Source organism: Physeter macrocephalus, unplaced genomic scaffold, assembly GCF_002837175.3.
Source record: "Physeter macrocephalus isolate SW-GA unplaced genomic scaffold, ASM283717v5 random_8, whole genome shotgun sequence".
NCBI lineage: Eukaryota > Metazoa > Chordata > Mammalia > Artiodactyla > Physeteridae > Physeter > Physeter macrocephalus.
In genome coordinates this window covers 236,118-253,395 of record NW_021145294.1, presented here as the reverse complement: position 1 = coordinate 253,395, position 17,278 = coordinate 236,118, and the positions used below count along the sequence as shown (strand labels likewise).

The window sequence follows — 17,278 nt, the reverse complement described above, 5'->3', positions numbered from 1 at the left end:
GTGGGAGGGTGGGGCTTCATGCCATTGACTGGCTGGTTGCTAGGCAACCTGGTAAACTGAAGGGGGGAACCTGTTGGAAATCTCACTCCCAAGGTGGGGGCAGCAGGGGTCAGGGTGAGTGTGGCTGAGCAGGAGTGGCAGGAGCTGTGTGTCAGACTGTTGGGTGTGACTGTGTGAGACTGTGCAGATGGTGACAGACAAGACACCCGCTCACTCCCGCTCAACACTATTTACCATCATCCAGCAGCAGAGGGACCATTAGTCAGCTCTGGGGGAAGGGGAGCAGGAGGACTGCCTCCCCTCCCCTGGACTCCCCCAGGAGGCAGGTGACTGAGTAGCCAGAGTCAAGGGCACACATGAAAGAGTAAAGGTGCCGAAAAACACAGATGTCACATTCTGTATTCTCGATAGATTCAGGACAAGGGCGAGAGTCGTTCAGTAGCTGTCGCTGGTCTGGTTTCTTCATTTATCTGCTCTGTCTTTTTGGGGGGTATGTTATTTCAAGCAGTGGCTCCCCCCCCTCCCCCCACCTTGCCACACACTGAGAAGGGGGTCTCTGAAGCGATACTGTCAGCAGAGGATTTGATTCTGGACCTCACAGCCTAAGGGAAGGGACTGGAGGCCTGTGACGACTAGAGAGGGGAGAGGAATGTCACCTCTGCCCAGAGGTGCTGAAAGCCAGGGTTCTTACACCCAAAGAGGCAAATCCTCCTCCCTTCCCCCAGGATAATTGGAAACAGCCCTTCCGGCTGCATGCGGGTTTTGGGTTGTAGGTCCTCCCTATCTCCCGGCCTCATTTCTCCCCACAACCATCTAAGAAGGGCCCAAGTTTACCCCCGAATCTCTTGCCTTTCGTCAACCTCCAGATAGCAGTAGAGGGTCTAGGAGGCTGTGACAAAAGAGACCCCAGGAGTGGGAGTTCGGCAGCCTGGTTCTGGTTTCGGCTTTACCCCAGATTCCTCGTGTGACCTTGGGCAAGTCACGGGGCCTCTCTGAGCCTCAGTTTCTTCATCACTGCAACGGGGATCCTTAAGCTCTGCCCCTCCCACTTCACACAGGTAGTCGAGACGGTCAACTCAGCCCACTTCGTAAAGTGCGGAGCCTTCAAGGTTATTATTATTCTCTCCAGACCTCCTCGGAGCCGCGGTGTTGTTTTGGGATGGGGGAGGAGGGGGCTGCGGGAGCGAAAGGGGCTGGGTTCCTCGGGGTGGAGAGGGCAAGAGCCTTTCTGGATTTGAGGGAGTGGAAGATTCCAACCGCTCGGGCGATGCGAGGGCAGGAGGGGAGGTGGGCAGAAACTAAGCCAGAGCCGGAGAGTTGCGGAGACAAAGGGGGCGTGAGAGACCGCGCGGGGGAGTGAGGCGGGGCAGCGGGGTGAGGGCTGGGAGGTGCGCGAGGTGAGGGAGGTGTGGGGGGCGTGGGCTGCATGATCGCCCGCTCCGACTCGGGCTCCAGCTCCGGTTTTTCCCTCTGCCATCCTCTCCCCCTCCCCGCCTCTCCTTTAACTCCCCCCTCCTGGGCTCAGGACTGGTTGGTTTCCTCCCTTAGCCCGCTGCCCTCAATCCCGGCGAGGCTGGGGCTCCGGCTCGGCGCCCCCTTCCCCGCTCCCTCGCCCGGCGCCCCATGCCGCCCCCGCCCGGTCCCCGGCTCCCCCAGTCCCCCACCTAGGCCCGCTCATAAATACCGGGGTGCCAGCGCGTGGGCTGGGGGCGCAGGGCGCCTGCAGACGGCCCCTGGAAGGGCTTCTGCGGGCGGCGCGCTCCGGAGAGGGGACGCGGGCGGAGCAGGAAGCGGGTCCGCGTGGGAGCGGGGGGCATCAGCCACCCGGGTGGCCGGGGCAGAATAGCCCGGGCGGCCAAGGCAGGCACCCCAGGGGGTGAGCGACTTTGGGGGAGTTGGTGCCCCGCCCCCCAGGCCTTGGCGGGGTCATGGGGGCCCCCCATTCTGGGCCGGGGGGCGTGCGAGTCGGGGCCCTGCTCCTGCTCGGTTTTTTGGGGGTGGTGTCTGGGCTCAGCCTGGAGCCCGTCTACTGGAATTCGGCGAATAAGAGGTGAGCGGCCCTGGGGTGGGGATACCCCACACCCTGTGGGCAGGGGGTCTGGAAACCTTGGGGACTTTGGGGGCTGGGTTCTCGGAGCTGGGAGGAGGCGGAGGGAGGGTGCTGGTGATCGGATGTGAGCTGATGGGCAACCAGACAGAGGTGGTCTTGGGAGCCAGACTCGCGGGTCGCGCACAGAGCTGGATGCGGGTGGTGACAACCATGTGTCAGGAGTTTGAAAGACCCCCAAGGGGCAAGGATTTGAAAGATCGTGGGTAGCCGGGAGGGCAGTGGAGTGGTTATTTGGGTTTGTGGGAGACCTGTGTGCTGTCGGGGGCTGGGCTGAGAGGGAGCCTGGTTAATGTCAGCTCTCAGGAGAGCAGCTGAGTAGGTGCTGCTGAGGCGCTGAGAGGAAGGGCAGGGTGCCTCCCTCCCCAGAAGGGACTCAGTGGTGGAAATGGGAGGGAAGGGCTCTCAGTTTGGGGGCTCTGGGGACAACTCCCCCAAGGCGTTTTGACCCTTCTTCACACATCCGTCTCCTAACTCTTGCCCACAGCCAGAGGGTCTGTGAGTCCTTGGTGGAACAATTTCCCAACCAGAAGATTTTCCTGTCTTCCTGGCTTGGAGATTTCTTTTTGGAAGAAGCCTGGAGCCCCCTAAAGCCCCCACTTTCCCTCTTGCATCTGGAGTCCTGAGGACTCCGTTGCCCCTCCCCCATCTTTGCTGCAAACTCTTCCATCAGACCCTCTGTTCTGAGGCATGCTTGCTTTGCTCTGAAAAAAGGCCAGGGGTCAGATGAAACTTCAAGCCACACAGAGTAGGACAGAACCCTTGGGAGGTCATTTGGGTCCCTTGCCTCCATGCAGAGCCTACTCCCCGTTAGCAAAAGAGTTTTGTGTTTTGAAAACTTCCTAATTCCCTGGGGAGGCTGTGTGAGGCCAAGCCAAGAGGGTGTGCTTTGGAGCTCATCAAATCCTAGGTCTTAATCCTAGCTCTGCTGCTTTCTGCTGTGCGGCCTCGGGCAAGTCACTTAACCTTTCTGAGTTTGTATCCTCAATCCTTACAGGTTTTATGAAGATTAGAGGTAAGGTATTTGAACATATTATATGCTAATTAAAGGAGAACTAGGGTAATTATTCTTCCTCTCTTTACTTCACAGCTTCCCTCACATTTCCTGTCCTGGCCTCCCTCCCATATCTCTTGGGGTCTAATCTCAAATGTCTTTTCCCCTCTCAGTCTCCTACCCACCAACTCCCAGATGCAGTTGGAGTATCAGGAGCAGTGTGAGGATGTAAGTTAGGCTTATCCTGATAGAGCTGAGAAAATGGAGTTAGGGTGTTCTGGGAGCTCTTTGGGATGTTGGGGCAGGGAGGGAGGGGGTTATCTGGGAGTCTGGGAAGATACCAAGCAGCAGTCCCCTGTGACCAAGTTCTGAGACCCTGTCTGCAGTTGTTGGCAAGTAGTGGCTGTGCTGGGCCAGTGGCTGCCGGGGCTGAGGGAGATGCGGACTTGTGTCAGCTGTGGGTCGAAAAGTCAACCCTTTCCATTCCAAAGCAATAGGGCACTTTCCCTAAGAAGTGTGGGGCCTGGGGGAAGTGGGGTACTGAGCAGGGAAATGTCTGGGGCAGCTGTTCCGATTAGCCCCATTTAGGGCCATTGCCAGACCAGGCATTTGTGTCCTGTTACATTGCCTGGCTACTTGGGACACTGGTCTGGATCACCCTCCACACCCCCTCCCCCACCCTGCCCCCTTTGCCCTGAAATCACTGAAATTCAGTGGTGGCCTGTGGGAGGGGAGGCTCTGCCCCCATGGATGACTGCCATGGACTAGTGAAATCACCCAGGAGGGGTGGGCTGTGTGGTTCCAGAGAGGCCAGCTCCTTGGTAACTGGCATCCTGTTGCCATGGCAACAGGACTGGTGATGGAGCGAGAGATGGCAGTGTGCATGTGGTGAGGGCGGGCTGAAGAGTGCATTTGGGCACACCAAGGGGCAGGAGACCTCTGAGCCTGGCTTCCTGCTGCTTCCGTGAGCTTCCAGAGACCTTAGTGCCTGCTCTGTCAGAACAGACTCTCCACTCAGACAAAGGCTGTCCTGCAGGGATGTGGGGTGAGGGAGGCAAAGCTCTGGGGACCAGACCTCTGACACCTCTCATCCTTATCCACCTTGCCCTCCTCCCCATAGGTTCCAGGCAGAGGGTGGTTACGTGCTCTACCCTCAGATCGGGGACCGGCTAGACCTGCTCTGCCCCCGGGCCCGGCCTCCTGGCCCCCACTCCTCTCCTAATTACGAGTTCTACAAGCTGTATCTGGTAGGGGGTGCCCAGGGCCGGCGCTGTGAGGCACCCCCTGCCCCAAACCTCCTTCTCACTTGTGACCGGCCAGATCTGGATCTCCGCTTCACCATCAAGTTCCAGGAGTATAGCCCTAACCTCTGGGGCCACGAGTTCCGCTCACACCACGATTACTACATAATTGGTACTGCTGGGCAGCGGGCAGGGTCGAGTGGGGAGGTGCTCCTGGGATCGAGGGCAGATGAGGGAGGGGACCACCGGAGCCACCTCGGGTGGTGTTGGGGCCAGGCATGGAGACAGAATAGGGGTAGACTCTGGAGCGCCATCTCCTCCCTCTGGTTCTTCTCTCCCAGCCACATCGGATGGAACCCGGGAAGGCCTGGAGAGCTTGCAGGGAGGTGTGTGCCTCACTAGGGGCATGAAGGTGCTCCTTCGAGTGGGACAAAGTGAGTGGGGCTGGGGCACACCTCCTAGGGGCCGAGGGGCAGCACCGTCACGGTCAGGGGGCTGCTGTCTCAGCCCCTCTCTCGGCCCTTCCCCGTCTCCAGGTCCCCGAGGAGGGGCTGCCCCCCGAAAGCCTGTGTCTGAAATGCCCATGGAAAAAGACCGAGGGGTGGCCCACAGCCTGGAGCCTGGGAAGGAGAACACAGCAGGTAGGAACCAGGGGTCCAGCCTCCTGTCTTCCCTAGCCTCCTCTGCTTTCGGACCCCAGCTGCCCTAGCTTCACCCTCTCCCTCCCTCCCTCTTCAGTTTTGGGGGCAGTGATACAGGAAGGAGGAGAAGAGAGGATGGGAGGGTGGGAGGGGAATGGAAGCCAAAAGAGGAAAAGGCTCAATTAGAACTAATTAGCCAAGTCAGTGCTTCAATCAGTGCTGTCAGAGAAGGGGGGAGGACTACTTGGCATGGAGCTGAAGGGCTGGACACACCTGGATTCCGAGTGGGGCTTGGAGGGGAGGGCAAATGGGGTCCCCAAAGGGCCTGGGCACTGCTGGGGAAACCCATGGGGACCCGCAAGGATGGGTGTCCAGATGCCCAGGTGGCTCCTTCAGCCCCACCCCCTCTTTCCTCCTTCACCCCTTCCCTGCCAGGTGACCCCACCAGCAATGCAACCTCCCGGGGTGCTGAAGGCCCCCTGCCCCCTCCCAGCATGCCCGCAGTGGCCGGGGCAGCAGGGGGGCTGGCGCTGCTCTTGCTGGGCGTGGCAGGGGCTGGGGGTGCCATGTGTTGGCGGAGACGGCGGGCCAAGCCTTCGGAGAGTCGCCACCCTGGTCCTGGCTCCTTCGGGAGGGGAGGGTCTCTGGGCCTGGGGGGTGGAGGCGGGATGGGACCTAGGGAGGCTGAGCCTGGGGAGCTAGGGATAGCTCTGCGGGGCGGTGGGGCTGCAGACCCCCCCTTCTGTCCCCACTATGAGAAGGTGAGTGGTGACTATGGGCATCCTGTGTACATCGTGCAGGATGGGCCCCCCCAGAGCCCTCCAAACATCTACTACAAGGTATGAGGGCTCCTCCGACCTGGCTCTCCTGGATGCAGCCCTTTGTGGGGTGCTCCTCCAGTTTAATTCATGGTTTGAGGGACACCTCTAGCATCTCCTTGGCCCCCCTTTGCCCCCCCAGCTCCTTTGCTCCTCCTGGCTCTTGCCTCTTCTCCACTTTTAGGATTCCCTAAGACATCCACCCAACGACCGCCTGCCCTCTGGTTGGCTGTGTGTGCTCCTCTCTGTCTCTGTGTTCCTGGGTCCTATTCCCCTGGGGAGGGGGCAGAGATTCAGCCTCTTCGTCTAACCATGACCCAGGGATCCTTGTCCCCCTCACCCACTGAGAGCTAGGGGTGGGAACAGTCTGTCTTTTTGGTTGGCACCTCTTTCTGCCTCTCACTGTTTTTCTCTTCTTTTCTCCTCTCTCTCTTATTTTCTGTCTCTCTCTTCTGTCTCTAGGTCTGTTCCTCTTCCCTAGCATCCTCCTCCCTGTATCTCCTTTTATTTACCCTCTTGGCTTCTTATCCTGTACCTCTCCCATCTCCAGGGTGGGGGCATCAAAGCATTTCTCCCCTCAGCTCCCTCTTCTGACTTCTCTTACCAACCACACCCCTCAGTCTGCCAAAAATGGGGGCCTTATGGGGAAGGCTCTGGCACTCCACCCCAGCTCAGGGCATGGGTAGGAGGGCCTCCTCCTCTGCCCTGCCCCAGGCCTCTACATACTTACTCCAGCCATTTGGGGTGGTTGGGTCATGACAGCTACCATGAGAAGTGTCCCGTTTTGTCCAGTGGCCAATAGCAAGCTATGAACCAGTCAGGACACATGTGGACTTGGTCTGATGCTGAATGGGCCACTTGGGACAGGAAGTGACTTGCTCCAGACAAGAAGTGACCAGGCCTGGACAGAAGTGGCCTGGGAAGTGGAAGCAGTGCAGCAGGAACTGGAAGTGCCTTCATCCAGGACAGGAAGTAGCACTTCTGAAATAGGAAGTGGTCTGGCTGGAACCGGAAGTGGCTTAGTCTGGGGGGTGGGGGGAGGTGGATGGTTCTTACTCTGTGGAGAAGGGCGGGCAGGAAGAACTTCCCATTTCAGGAGGAAGCTGGAACTTACTCTAAGAAGATCGGGTGGACTGAGGTTCTTCCTAGTATTCAGTGTCACGTGCCAGGATCTCCCTTCCCTTGTTCTCTGTGCTGCTTTTAGGACAGCTAAGGTGGCTGCCATCTGCCGTGGCAGGCTCCATTTGTCTTGTTCTTCCCTTTCCATATCCCAGTATAATCTCTGTTACTCAACAGGATGACCCCAAGAACCCACGTGTTGTCCCCAGTAACCTGGATGGCTGTCTTGTTCATCACATTCTCCATTTCCTACTCCCTTCAAACTCAACACAGCTCCCTTCTTAGTGACCAAAATGGTGGCCTACTACTGGTCTAGCTGACAGTGGTCCTTAGCAACAGCCACTCTTTCCATAGTGACCAGCTGATACCTCTTCCTGCCCACTAGTGCACAATTGGGTGTTGCCTCAGTTTCCTCCCAGCTCATTTCCTTTAGGTCAGAGCTGCCTTTGGGCACCACGTCGGCCACCTCAATCACCAGCCAAGATGGTTGCTTTGTCCACCAGAGGTCAAGCTATCTCTCTGGTGCTGTAGTTCCCAGCTCCTTCCTGATTTTTCTAATCGCTCCTTCCAGGAAACAGGAAGTTGATATTGCCATGGGGGAGGTGGCGGGGTATGGCCATCACCTCACTAGTTTTACTGTAAAAGGGAAATTTGAACAACAAAAACCAAAAAAAATAAAAAACTTCAAAAGTTGATGAGAAGGCTGGAGAATGACTGGACATGAATTGGGGCAGAGAACTGGTGATTAGAATGGCTTTCCAGCTGAGGGTTGAATTGCATGAAAACAAGGGGTAGGGAGGGGTTTGGGTCCGATGGGTGAGGTGGACAGGGCCCGGCTGGCCGGAGCGGAGCGGGGTGTGGTCATGGGCTGGGTGAGGAGGCTGAGGAAAGCAGCCCCTGCCAGGGGAGGGAGAAAGGAACCCAGGTGGCAGTGGGCTGCCAATACCTCCAAATGGGGCTGTCTGTGAATATACGTTCACACATGGGGGAAAGCCCAAGTGTCTATTGCTAAACCAAGTACCAGATTCAAGGCAAGTCTCCGTCGGGAACAAAGTGGAAAAAACATGCTCACGTGTTCAATCTATTCCCTCCCACCCCTGCCCAAGGCACTCCTGTGCCCAGAAGACTCGGGGACCCAGGCGTCAAGCTGCCTATCCCCTGGCTCCCTGTGTAACCATAACCCAGGCTCTGCTCCCCCCAAAACCCAGATGCCCCGTCCCCTAGACTCAGCCCCGTTCTCCAACCTCTGACCTGCCCGCCCCTCCCCTGACTTTAGGTCCCCTCCCGCTGTCTCCCATCTGCCTGGAGGTCAAGGGGTCCTCCTGCCCCTCCTCCGTCCAGTGGGGCCCCTGCCCCTCCCCCTGTCTGAGCAAGATGCCTGGGTCCCGAGAGGTGCAGGCACTGTAGGAAGGGAGTTGAAAACTGGGAGGCCAGGTGCTGGGCTGTCTGGAATTTACTCCTGCCTTCTAGGCCCACACTGGAGCTGCCCGAGGTGGGGAGGCTGCAGGGGGTGTGGAAGGGCTGGTTCCTGCCCCTTAGTGGGGGTTGGTTGTCATGGCAACATCCCCTTCTTCACACAATGGGAAGCCCCCCTCAGCCTCCCGCGTGGATGGAGCCGACAGCCCCATCGCTGGCTATCAGCCTCAGGGACTTGGCAACCGTCACTATGGCAACCCAGAGCCCAGCAACAGGGCCCAGCGAGAGAGGGAGGGGTCCACAACTGGGGCAGGGCTGTGTGTGCGAGGGGGCAAGGGAGCCATGGAAGACTCCCCTACACGTATATCCAGAGGCACAGGTGGAGAGAAGAGAGGGAAGAGAAGTGGGGATAAATAGTCTCCGTGACAGACAAACATCTCACCAAAGCAACCGAGACATCATAACATGCTGAGAGACAGGAAGACACCTGGGGACAGATGCACAGCTGGGGAGAGGAACAGCACATTCTGCACATTACCCTGGGACACACCCCTTCAGAGGACTGGCATCTATAGACTCTCCTCTCCCCAGACATTAACAACGCAAGACCTAGAGCCTTCCACATGTGTAGTGATCTTTTGAGCTATTTGAAAGCTCAGGTGACTTCCACACAGATCAACACATGCCATCCTATTCACTTACTAGGTGCAAACACACAAACACACTCCTAGGGTAACGAGTACAACAAAGCAAGAAGAGGTGCAGGAAGACATTCATTTATTCGTTCGTTCATTCACTCAGCATCATATTAAATGTCTACTTTGTTCCAGGTACTATTTCAGGCACTGGTAGCATGAGGTGAATAAGGCAAAGCCCCTGCTTTCATGAAGTCCACATTTTGGTGGGGAACAACATCATAATATTTCTGGTAGTGATAAGTGATATAAAAAATCAGAGTGAAGGGGTGAAGAAGATGGAGAGTATCAGGAAGATGCTTTAAGTTAGGAGGTCAGGAGGGTCCCTCTGAAGAGGTGACATTTGTTCAGGACCTTGACTAGTGAGGAGTATGGAAGGCATGCACTATGGGGAAGGGCAGAGCAGAGAGAGGGAACAGCAAGTGCAAAGCAAAGAGGTGAACTCTCGACAGGCTTGAGAATAGTGAGAGAGACATCACAACCACACACGTGTTCTAGATGTGTCCTGTCTTTCCCCAGCCTCAGCGTGTAGGGTAGCAAGTGACCAAGGAAGGATCCACATTTATGAAGTTGATCTAACTCCGTCTTCCATTTTTTCCCCTTTGTTTCTTTCTTTTTAAAAAAATTTTTTTGACCTAAAAACATGCTTTTTTACTTCATTATAATCAGTACAAAGAAATCAGCACACAAAATACATTTCCAGACAAACAAACATACCAGTTTTATAGAAAAAGATATAAACATTTACTTTAAGGTCTGGGGCTGGAGGGGGTCCCCTTTGTTTCTTGTGTGGATGTGAGCTGTGTTTTCCTCAACTAAATTTTATGCTCTGGGAGGGCAGGGATAATGCTCTGAGATTCTGGGGCTGTGGTGCACCTGCTGGTACAGAGTCTAGAGCAGAGTGGGAGTAAAGGATCTGAGAGAGCTAGGGACCACAGAACGTAAAGCCCCCACCCAGCATGGGATGGAGGCTGTCCTGGGGGCTGCGCTGCAGACAGAAGCTCACACTCTTCCATCCTTCCAAACAAAAGCAGGATGTAAATTAGGTTGAGGTATGTATGTTTGTGTCTGTGGTCTATGTTGAGGGTTTTAAGAAAAGGAGAACAGAGCAAAGGGTTGCAGTGGGCATTTCTGATGGGGAATGGTTGACGTCACAACTGGAAATGTCGTTAGAATGAAAAACAGAGCTTCCTAAGTGGAATCACAAACATGGGGCATCCCCTTCCCTAGAGAGAGTTTCAAGATCTGTAGGCAGGCTGGGAGAAATGTGGCAGGCTGGTTTGGAGGCCGGGGGCTAGCTGGGATGGGCTCAGAGAGTTGGGTGGGAGTAGGGAAAAGGATACAGAATAAAGGGGAGTGAAAACTCGGCACAGGAGAGATGTTGGAAAGGCAGCAGCGAAGGTGGCGTCCTGTAGGGAGTTCTGAGGGGACCAGGCCTCAGGGTCCCCTGATTCCCAGAAGGAATCGAAGCATTCCACGGCCTGGCTCTCCCGCTTTCCTCAGTTGCCATCAGAAACTCAGGCAGCAGCTCTCTCCAGTCCAAGTGGCTAGTGGTGGTGCTGGGGAGATTGAGCAGCCTCAGGGGGCGGCAGCTGGTGAGTGGGGAGGAATCTGTGTGCTCAGCAAACAGCAGCCTCAGTGCCCAGTGGCTGCTTCCTCCCTCATCAATCAGCCCAGCCAAATGTCCTTGCATTCCCACCACCCCAAGGGGATTGGGGCTGGGCCAGGGTCCCCAGGGGAGTGAGATGGGATGGGTGGGGGGAGGGGGTGGTGGTGCTTGGCTCCCCATCTCTTGGCCTCTGTTCTCTCCTCTCCTGGAAGCTCTCGGCTGTGCGTGTCATGGAACGGACTCCCTCCTGGTGCTACCATCGTGAGGGCATCGGCTACAAATCACCTGTGGGGGTCTGCTGGTGGGGTGGGGGGTGCAGGGGGGAAGAGGATGAGTCCGGCCTGAAGAGGAATCTACTCTGGTTCTCACGGGACGGCCCCGGGCACAGTCAGCAGGGAGGCTGCTGGCACAGGGGCTCTGCGCCCCCGGCTGGCCTCTCCATCCCTGACGGATGCACTGGACAGCAGGCTGAGGCCTGGACCACAGAAATGTCCTCCCTCTTCTCACCTTTTGCGAGCCCCCAGCCCTAACTCCCCACTTCCCACCACGATCCAGAGGGCCAGCCCCCAGCTCACCCGAGATCTCAGCTCCCCCTTGGGGACTGGGGCCTCCAGACCTTAGCCTCTGGCTCACTCTCCCCCCTCCTCAGCCCTCGCTCCCCTCAGGGACCCAGGCGTCCTGCCCACTCCCTTCACCATAACAACCATTCTTTTGGAGTTGCTTAAGACTTTAATATCATTTCATTAAGTCAGCTAGTTCAGAGAAGGTTGGGGGCACAAAGAGACTGGGGTGGGCAAAAAAGGGCCAAGGTAGGGGGGAAGCAAGGGAAGAGCTCCCTCTCTCCGTGGAGATGGCTCTGAGAAATCAAATATTGACAGTGAAAGAACAGAACTTATTAAAGCTGGGACAGGGGTGTGTGTGGGGAGCTGTGGGAATGGCCGGATGCCTGGGTTCTGAGAGTAAAGAAGGTTCTGGGAGGAGGGAGTGCCTGAGCCTGGGAGGATGCAGTGAGATGAAGGGTTCTGTCATACAACCCTTCTGCCCATTTCCTTTGCGAGGTACTGAGTCTTGCTACCCCGGCTGTTTCTCAGCTGTCCCCTAGAGCCCCTGGGGACAAGACCCCCGTCACAGCTGTGGTTGCCCCCCCTTTCATCCCTTCTCCCTACCTCCACCTCTGTTGATGAGCTTCAGTGGCGTTTAATCGGATTGAGCAGTAATTAGCAAAGCGAGCTGTTTGATTACCTATTTAGCATAATGTAGGGGGCTGGGATCCCTAGGCACAGCCAAGGCCTGCGGGGCGGGGTGGGGTGGGGTGGTGGTTCAGAAAAGAAATGGGGTCTACACAACATTCCTTTCCCTGAGGGAGCCATGTGCCCCGCCTATAAGTCTCCCCATCCTATGCCTCCCCTCAAATCTTCACTCCTCTGGGACTTTCTCCCTGGGGGATCTGGCCAATCATGTCACCTCTCTGCCACCCACTGCCTAACTGGTTAGAGGATCACCCACTTAGCCCTGCTTGCTGTGCAGCTGATTTTGGGGTGTGGCAGGACCCCTCTCTCCTTCAATCCTTGCCCTCAGCAACAGGCATGTGGGCTGGGCAGGAGCCCAGAAACCGCCTTTAAGGATAATGGGGGGGTGCCAAGGGCAGGGGTTGTCAGTTCTGGAAATAAAAATGGGGTAGGTAGGATGGTGAGGTCAGAGCTGGGCTCAGGTGTGGATTAATCCACAGGCCCTTCAGGAGTACCAGGGACTGCCAGTCCTTTCCCTGCCAGACTGGCATAATGAGACCCGTCAGGTGTGAACATCAACCAGGAAAAGGGGGAACTGAGGTGCCAGCTTCTCTCCTCCAGCAAAGAAAATGTCATCAATTTAGCTCCTCATGGAAATGTAATCAGTGGGCTCGCTGCGGGCTTTGTCTTAATTAGGCACTATTGATGGAAGCAGGGAGGGTGCCTTCCCATCCCCCTGACTCATTTCCTCCCTGCATCCCCCAGGCCTCCCTAAAGCTTCCACCAGCCCCAGGTATGGCTCAGTCTTCCAGGCGCCTCTCCTGGCACGCCGGCCCGCAGCGCCCCCTAGCACCGGCTGCGGTCTGCCCCTCCTCTCACACCCCTCTCCTGTCGCTTCCCCAAGACTCTGTCTTTGTTCTTATGGAGAGCCGAGCCCCTCCCTGGCCCGGTCACCTTCCCCAGAGAGTCCCCGCCTCCTATCCCCCCCAAAACGAGCGACGCTTTCCAAAGCCAATCCTCAGATTCCAAAAATTCCAGTTCCGTTCTTCCCTCCTTCCCCCACCCCGCGCTGCCCGGCGATCCTAGACCCCAGTCCGCATTAAAAAGGGGGAACGAGCGGGAGGGCAGGGGTGCTCCAGCCCCGGTTTTTTCCACGGACTCAGCTGCAGCCACGGCTGCCTCGAAATCCTGGAGCGCCTTCTAGAGCGCGCGTGAGCCTCGCAGGCGGGACCTCGGGCGCCATCTGCTGGACTCGCCCGGGATGGAGCTCACAGACCCGCGCGCGGGGTCGGGCGCTTGGGTTCCCCGAGCCTTTTCAGTGTCCTGCGGGGGGCCACTCATTGTTTCCAGCCCCAGTCCTTACCGCCCGTCCTCAGACCAGGCCTCCCGTCTCCCTCCAGCCCCCCTCCAGACCGCCAGGTTTAGCGGCTTCCCCTTGCCCCCCAGCCCTCTTGCCCCGGCTCCCCGCCGGCGTGACGCGAGCGCAGCCAAGCCGGGAGCGGCTGATCAGGGCGTCTCTGCGTCTGCGCCGAGGAGGCTGGCTCGGCGCGCTCGGGCCCCCGCCACTCGCCCCCCCCACCCCACGCTGCCCGGGGTTGCCAAGGCGACGCGTGCAGGCGCCGGCCCGAGAGGGCCACGCGGGGCAACTTCTCAGCTGGAGTGGCCGGTCGGTCGGCGCAGGGAGGAGAGGGTCGGCGTCGTGAGGTGCGTGTTGGCGGGGGAGGGCACCAGGGAGGAGGGGAGGAATGCCGGGGAGAGTGGGAAGCGAAGGGGAGAAGGGGCAGTGGTGAGGGGTACGAGGGAGAGTTGCGGGGCGAGGGAAGAAGGGGCCGTTGCGGCGGAGGGCAGAGGAAGGGGCAGCTGAGAGGAAGGAGCGGCGGCGGTTGTGACAGTTGTGTGAGGAAGCTCCTGTGAGGGGAAATTTGCCCATTGGTAGCCACTGGTGGTTGGAGGAGAGGGCCGGCCCCCTACCGTATTTCCTGAGAAACAGAATGAGTCCCAGGCTAGAAGAAGCCTCCTCCTGGGGCCTCGGTGTGGGACCATGGGGCGAACCCCATGGGGAGTGGCTCCCAGCCTTGCCACCGGAATGTTCCTGAGGCTCCAGCCGGAGGCAGGGAAGCACAGCCTGACGCTTCTCTGGAGACCGATGGCGGAAGCCGCGCTGTGGTACCTGGCTTTACTGATGTGTTGGCCTAATAGAACGGTGTTCCTTGGAGCAAAGTACCAATCCTTCAAGTGTGAAACTCATAGCGTATGATCAATGCCTGTGGCAGCCTGTGGGGGTGAGGAAGAAAAGCCACAGGTGGTTGTCAGGCTAGAGCTGAGTGAAGAGGCACTGCCCAGCGAATCAGACATTGCCCTGGGCGCCCTCCAGAAATGCCCCGCTTCCCGCCCCCCTGCTTTTCTGAGAGAGACACTACTGGGCCTTCCTCATCGCCCCATTTCTCCCTCCCCCAGACACAATTCCAAGTTCATTGTTGGATGACTTTTGTCCTTCCTCTTCCAGTCTGTTCTCAGGACATCTGGAATCGAATGCTCTTGGTCTTCATTAATCGGTTAGCACAGACTCACTCAGCCAACTGTGCGAAGACACATTTTCAGTACACACAGAGCAGGGTTTCTGCCCCTCAGGATTGAAAAGCTGGAGAGACAGGTTGCAAATACTGTTTCTTCCTTGTTTAAGGAGATCACAGATTTTCGTGTGGGTAGGAGGGGCATTTTTCTTTCTCCCCCTCTTCCAGGGGGTGACTTGGGAGAAAAGGAGGTACATAGGAAAATCATCTTGGTTGCTCAGTGACTTGACACAGTGACAGAGAGTGTGGAACCTGGGGACAGTCTTCCCTTCCCTGGGCCCTCTCTCACTCACCCGTGGCCCTGAGAGCTAGAGTGCTTGAGGGCGTGTGCAACCACACCTCAGCGTGGTAGACCTTTCCCTGATTATCTTATGTTCTCATACCTCTGGGCAGAGATAGGGGCTCCTAAATCCTCATTAGTGGGTGTCTGCTGTGCCCTCATCTTTTTTTTTTTTTTTTTTTTCTTTCCCCCGGCTGCGCCTTGGGGCTTGTGGGATCTTAGTTCCCCGACCAGGAATGGAACTCATATGCCCCCTGCAGTGGAAGCGCCGAGTCCTAACCACTGGGCTGCCAGGGAATTCCCTGTGCCCTCATGTTTAGCTTCCATTTATTCCTAATGCCTTGAGGGACTGATTTTGATTTTTAACCCAAGATTTTTAATCCAAGATTTTTAACCCAAGAAAGTGGGATATCCCAGGGAAAGGACTGAGGATTGGGGGTGGATCTGGTGGTGGACCTCCAGCTTCCTTGTGTCTGCAGGTTTTGCCAGCACAATGTCCAGCAAAGCTGACAAGAAGCAGAAAGTGAGTAGCCGGGGAAGCACCCGCTGGCGAGTCGCTCAGTCTGCTCTGGCCGCACAGGCTGTGAAGACCACCCTGCCGGCCAGCAGTGAGTCCCAGGCAGAGCCCAAGTCTCTCAAGGAGGAGCCTGGTGGGTACCTGCTGGGGAGAGGCTTGGAGGCAGAATGTTTGTATTGAAGGAGGGTCTTAGGGCCAGGGAGCAGGTTCTGTTGCTTCTGGGTAAGAAGCAAGGGGTTCAGCAGAATCTCAGGCCTGCTGCTAGGTCCCTTGTTTTGTGTTTTCTTCCTAGCCAGCCTTATACTTGTTCTTTCTGTCTTAAAATTTTCCCCCAGTGCACCAAGAGCTCACCAGCCAATCCTCTATCCTAGCCTCTTCTTCCTTATTTCAAGTGTTCCTGGTTGCTCCTACCCCAGTGAAGAGGGTTTGATCTCTTTCTTTTTCCCATTTTCACCCTGGGTGGCAAAACAAATAATGTTTTCCTCCCATTAAGCCCATCACCATGGAGACTCAGCCTGCTTTGCCATCCTTTGAATCCTAAGCCTGACTGAATCTTTCTCCCATCTGTTTAAGGCTCTTGTATCTCTGCCCTCATTTCGTCAGGGCCTTGGTAGACTAAGGAGGTTCAGGTTCAGGGCCACAGGAAAAGAAGCCTGATGTCTAGATTGAGGAAGAAAAGAGTTTAATGAGGCTGCTTCTTGTGGCTTTGATCTGAGGGATTCCTTCCTGTTGGGTGAGCTGGGGCCAATAGGGTTGGAAGGTTTTTGGTAGCTGTTGCTGTCACTAGGCTGTCCCTTAGAGCACTGGCCAGTGTAGCTATGACTGTGAGTTAAGGATAGTCCTCCCCTTTTACCTGGGGCTTCTTTACACTGCTAGCAGCCTGTCAAGATGGAGAGAAATAGAATCCCCTTTTAATATTAAAAGTTGAGAGATTAAGCGTGGGCATGGGAGAAAGGTCCAGGGTACGCAGGGCCTTGCCCTGGGATCTAGACATTGGAACCATGCAAATTTTTTCTTCTGAGTTCTCTTAAGAGCAGTTTAAAGTGGGACTGGCTCCTAGAAGCTGGGTAACAGGAGCAGGGGGAGGGAGGAGGGAAGGCAGTGAAGTTCAACTTGGAGACTCTTCCGGGGTGGGAAGGCAATGTCCGGGTGTCATGTGATGTTGCTTATATGTGGAATCTAAAAAAAGGGTACAGATGAACTCATCTTCAGAGCAGAAATAGAGTTACAGATGTAGAGGGCAGACTTGTGGTTGCCAGGGGGAAAGTGGGGGAGGGATAAATTGGAAGATTGTGATTGACATATGTACACTACTATATGTAAAGTGGATAAGTAATAAGGACCTACTGTACAGCACAGGGACCTCTACTCAGTACTCTGTGGTGGCCTATATGGGAAAAGAATCCAGAAAAGAGTGGATGTGTGTATATATATATATGGGTGATTCACCTTGCTGTGCACCTGAAGCTGACACAACGTTGTGAATCAACTATACTCCAATAAAAATTATAAAAAAAAGGAACTTCTAAAAGAAAGCATTGACCCCCAAACACCAAGGATCTCTGAGTCCTTTTAGCTCTAAGCCTTTTTATTGTTTGAGGTGGAGCTTTCTAGCTGACACTTGACAGAGGTTCAGAGAAGACTTGGGCCTCCAAGGCAGCCCTGAAATGAGCCTTAATCCCTGTACTCAGGACTTCCCTGGTGGTCCAGCAGCTAAGACTCCATGCTCCTCATGCAGGGAGCCTGGGTTCCATCCCTGGTCAGGGAACTAGATCCCACCTGCATGCTGCAACTAAAGATCCCGTGTGCCACAACTAAAGATCCCGTGTGCCACAACGAAAGATCCTGCACAGCCAAATAAATATTAAAAAAAAAAATCCCTGTACTCTTTGGAGTTGGGGAGGGATTGAGGCCTGTCCCACAGGAGACAGAGGGGGCCTACTATGGTCTGAATGTTTGCGTCCCCCCCAAATTCATATGTTGAAATTCTCATGCCCAATATGATGGTGTTAGTAGGAGGGGCCTTTGGGAGTTTGCTT

General features: G+C 56.1%; 2 protein-coding genes across 3 annotated transcripts in view; both read left to right on the top strand.

Annotated features, from left to right (window-relative positions):
* Positions 1–1,555: 1,555 nt before the first annotated feature.
* EFNB3 (ephrin B3) lies at positions 1,556–7,615 on the top strand. The gene is made up of 5 exons (XM_007100635.2): positions 1,556–2,050; positions 4,222–4,514; positions 4,684–4,776; positions 4,879–4,983; positions 5,419–7,615. Exons 1-5 carry the CDS (start codon positions 1,929–1,931, stop codon positions 5,826–5,828), a joined length of 1,023 nt encoding a protein of 340 aa, XP_007100697.1. The 5' UTR covers positions 1,556–1,928; the 3' UTR covers positions 5,829–7,615.
* Positions 7,616–15,215: 7,600 nt separating this feature from the next.
* Positions 15,216–17,278, top strand: part of DNAH2 (dynein axonemal heavy chain 2) — a 97,915-nt gene continuing 95,852 nt past the window's right edge. For both annotated transcript variants that reach the window (XM_024127751.2, XM_055082070.1), the window contains exon 1: positions 15,216–15,372. In XM_024127751.2, coding sequence (XP_023983519.1) covers positions 15,216–15,372 — 157 coding nt within the window. The remainder of the gene's footprint in view (positions 15,373–17,278) is intronic.

Excerpts from the sequence above, each read along its gene's own strand:
- EFNB3 (XM_007100635.2), top strand. The coding sequence starts at position 1,929 with ATGGGGGCCCCCCATTCTGGGCCGGGGGGCGTGCGAGTCGGGGCCCTG. Across the intron at positions 4,777-4,878 it reads GCTCCTTCGAGTGGGACAAA|GTCCCCGAGGAGGGGCTGCC; the intron begins GTGAGTGGGGCT and ends CCCCGTCTCCAG. Across the intron at positions 4,984-5,418 it reads TGGGAAGGAGAACACAGCAG|GTGACCCCACCAGCAATGCA; the intron begins GTAGGAACCAGG and ends CTTCCCTGCCAG.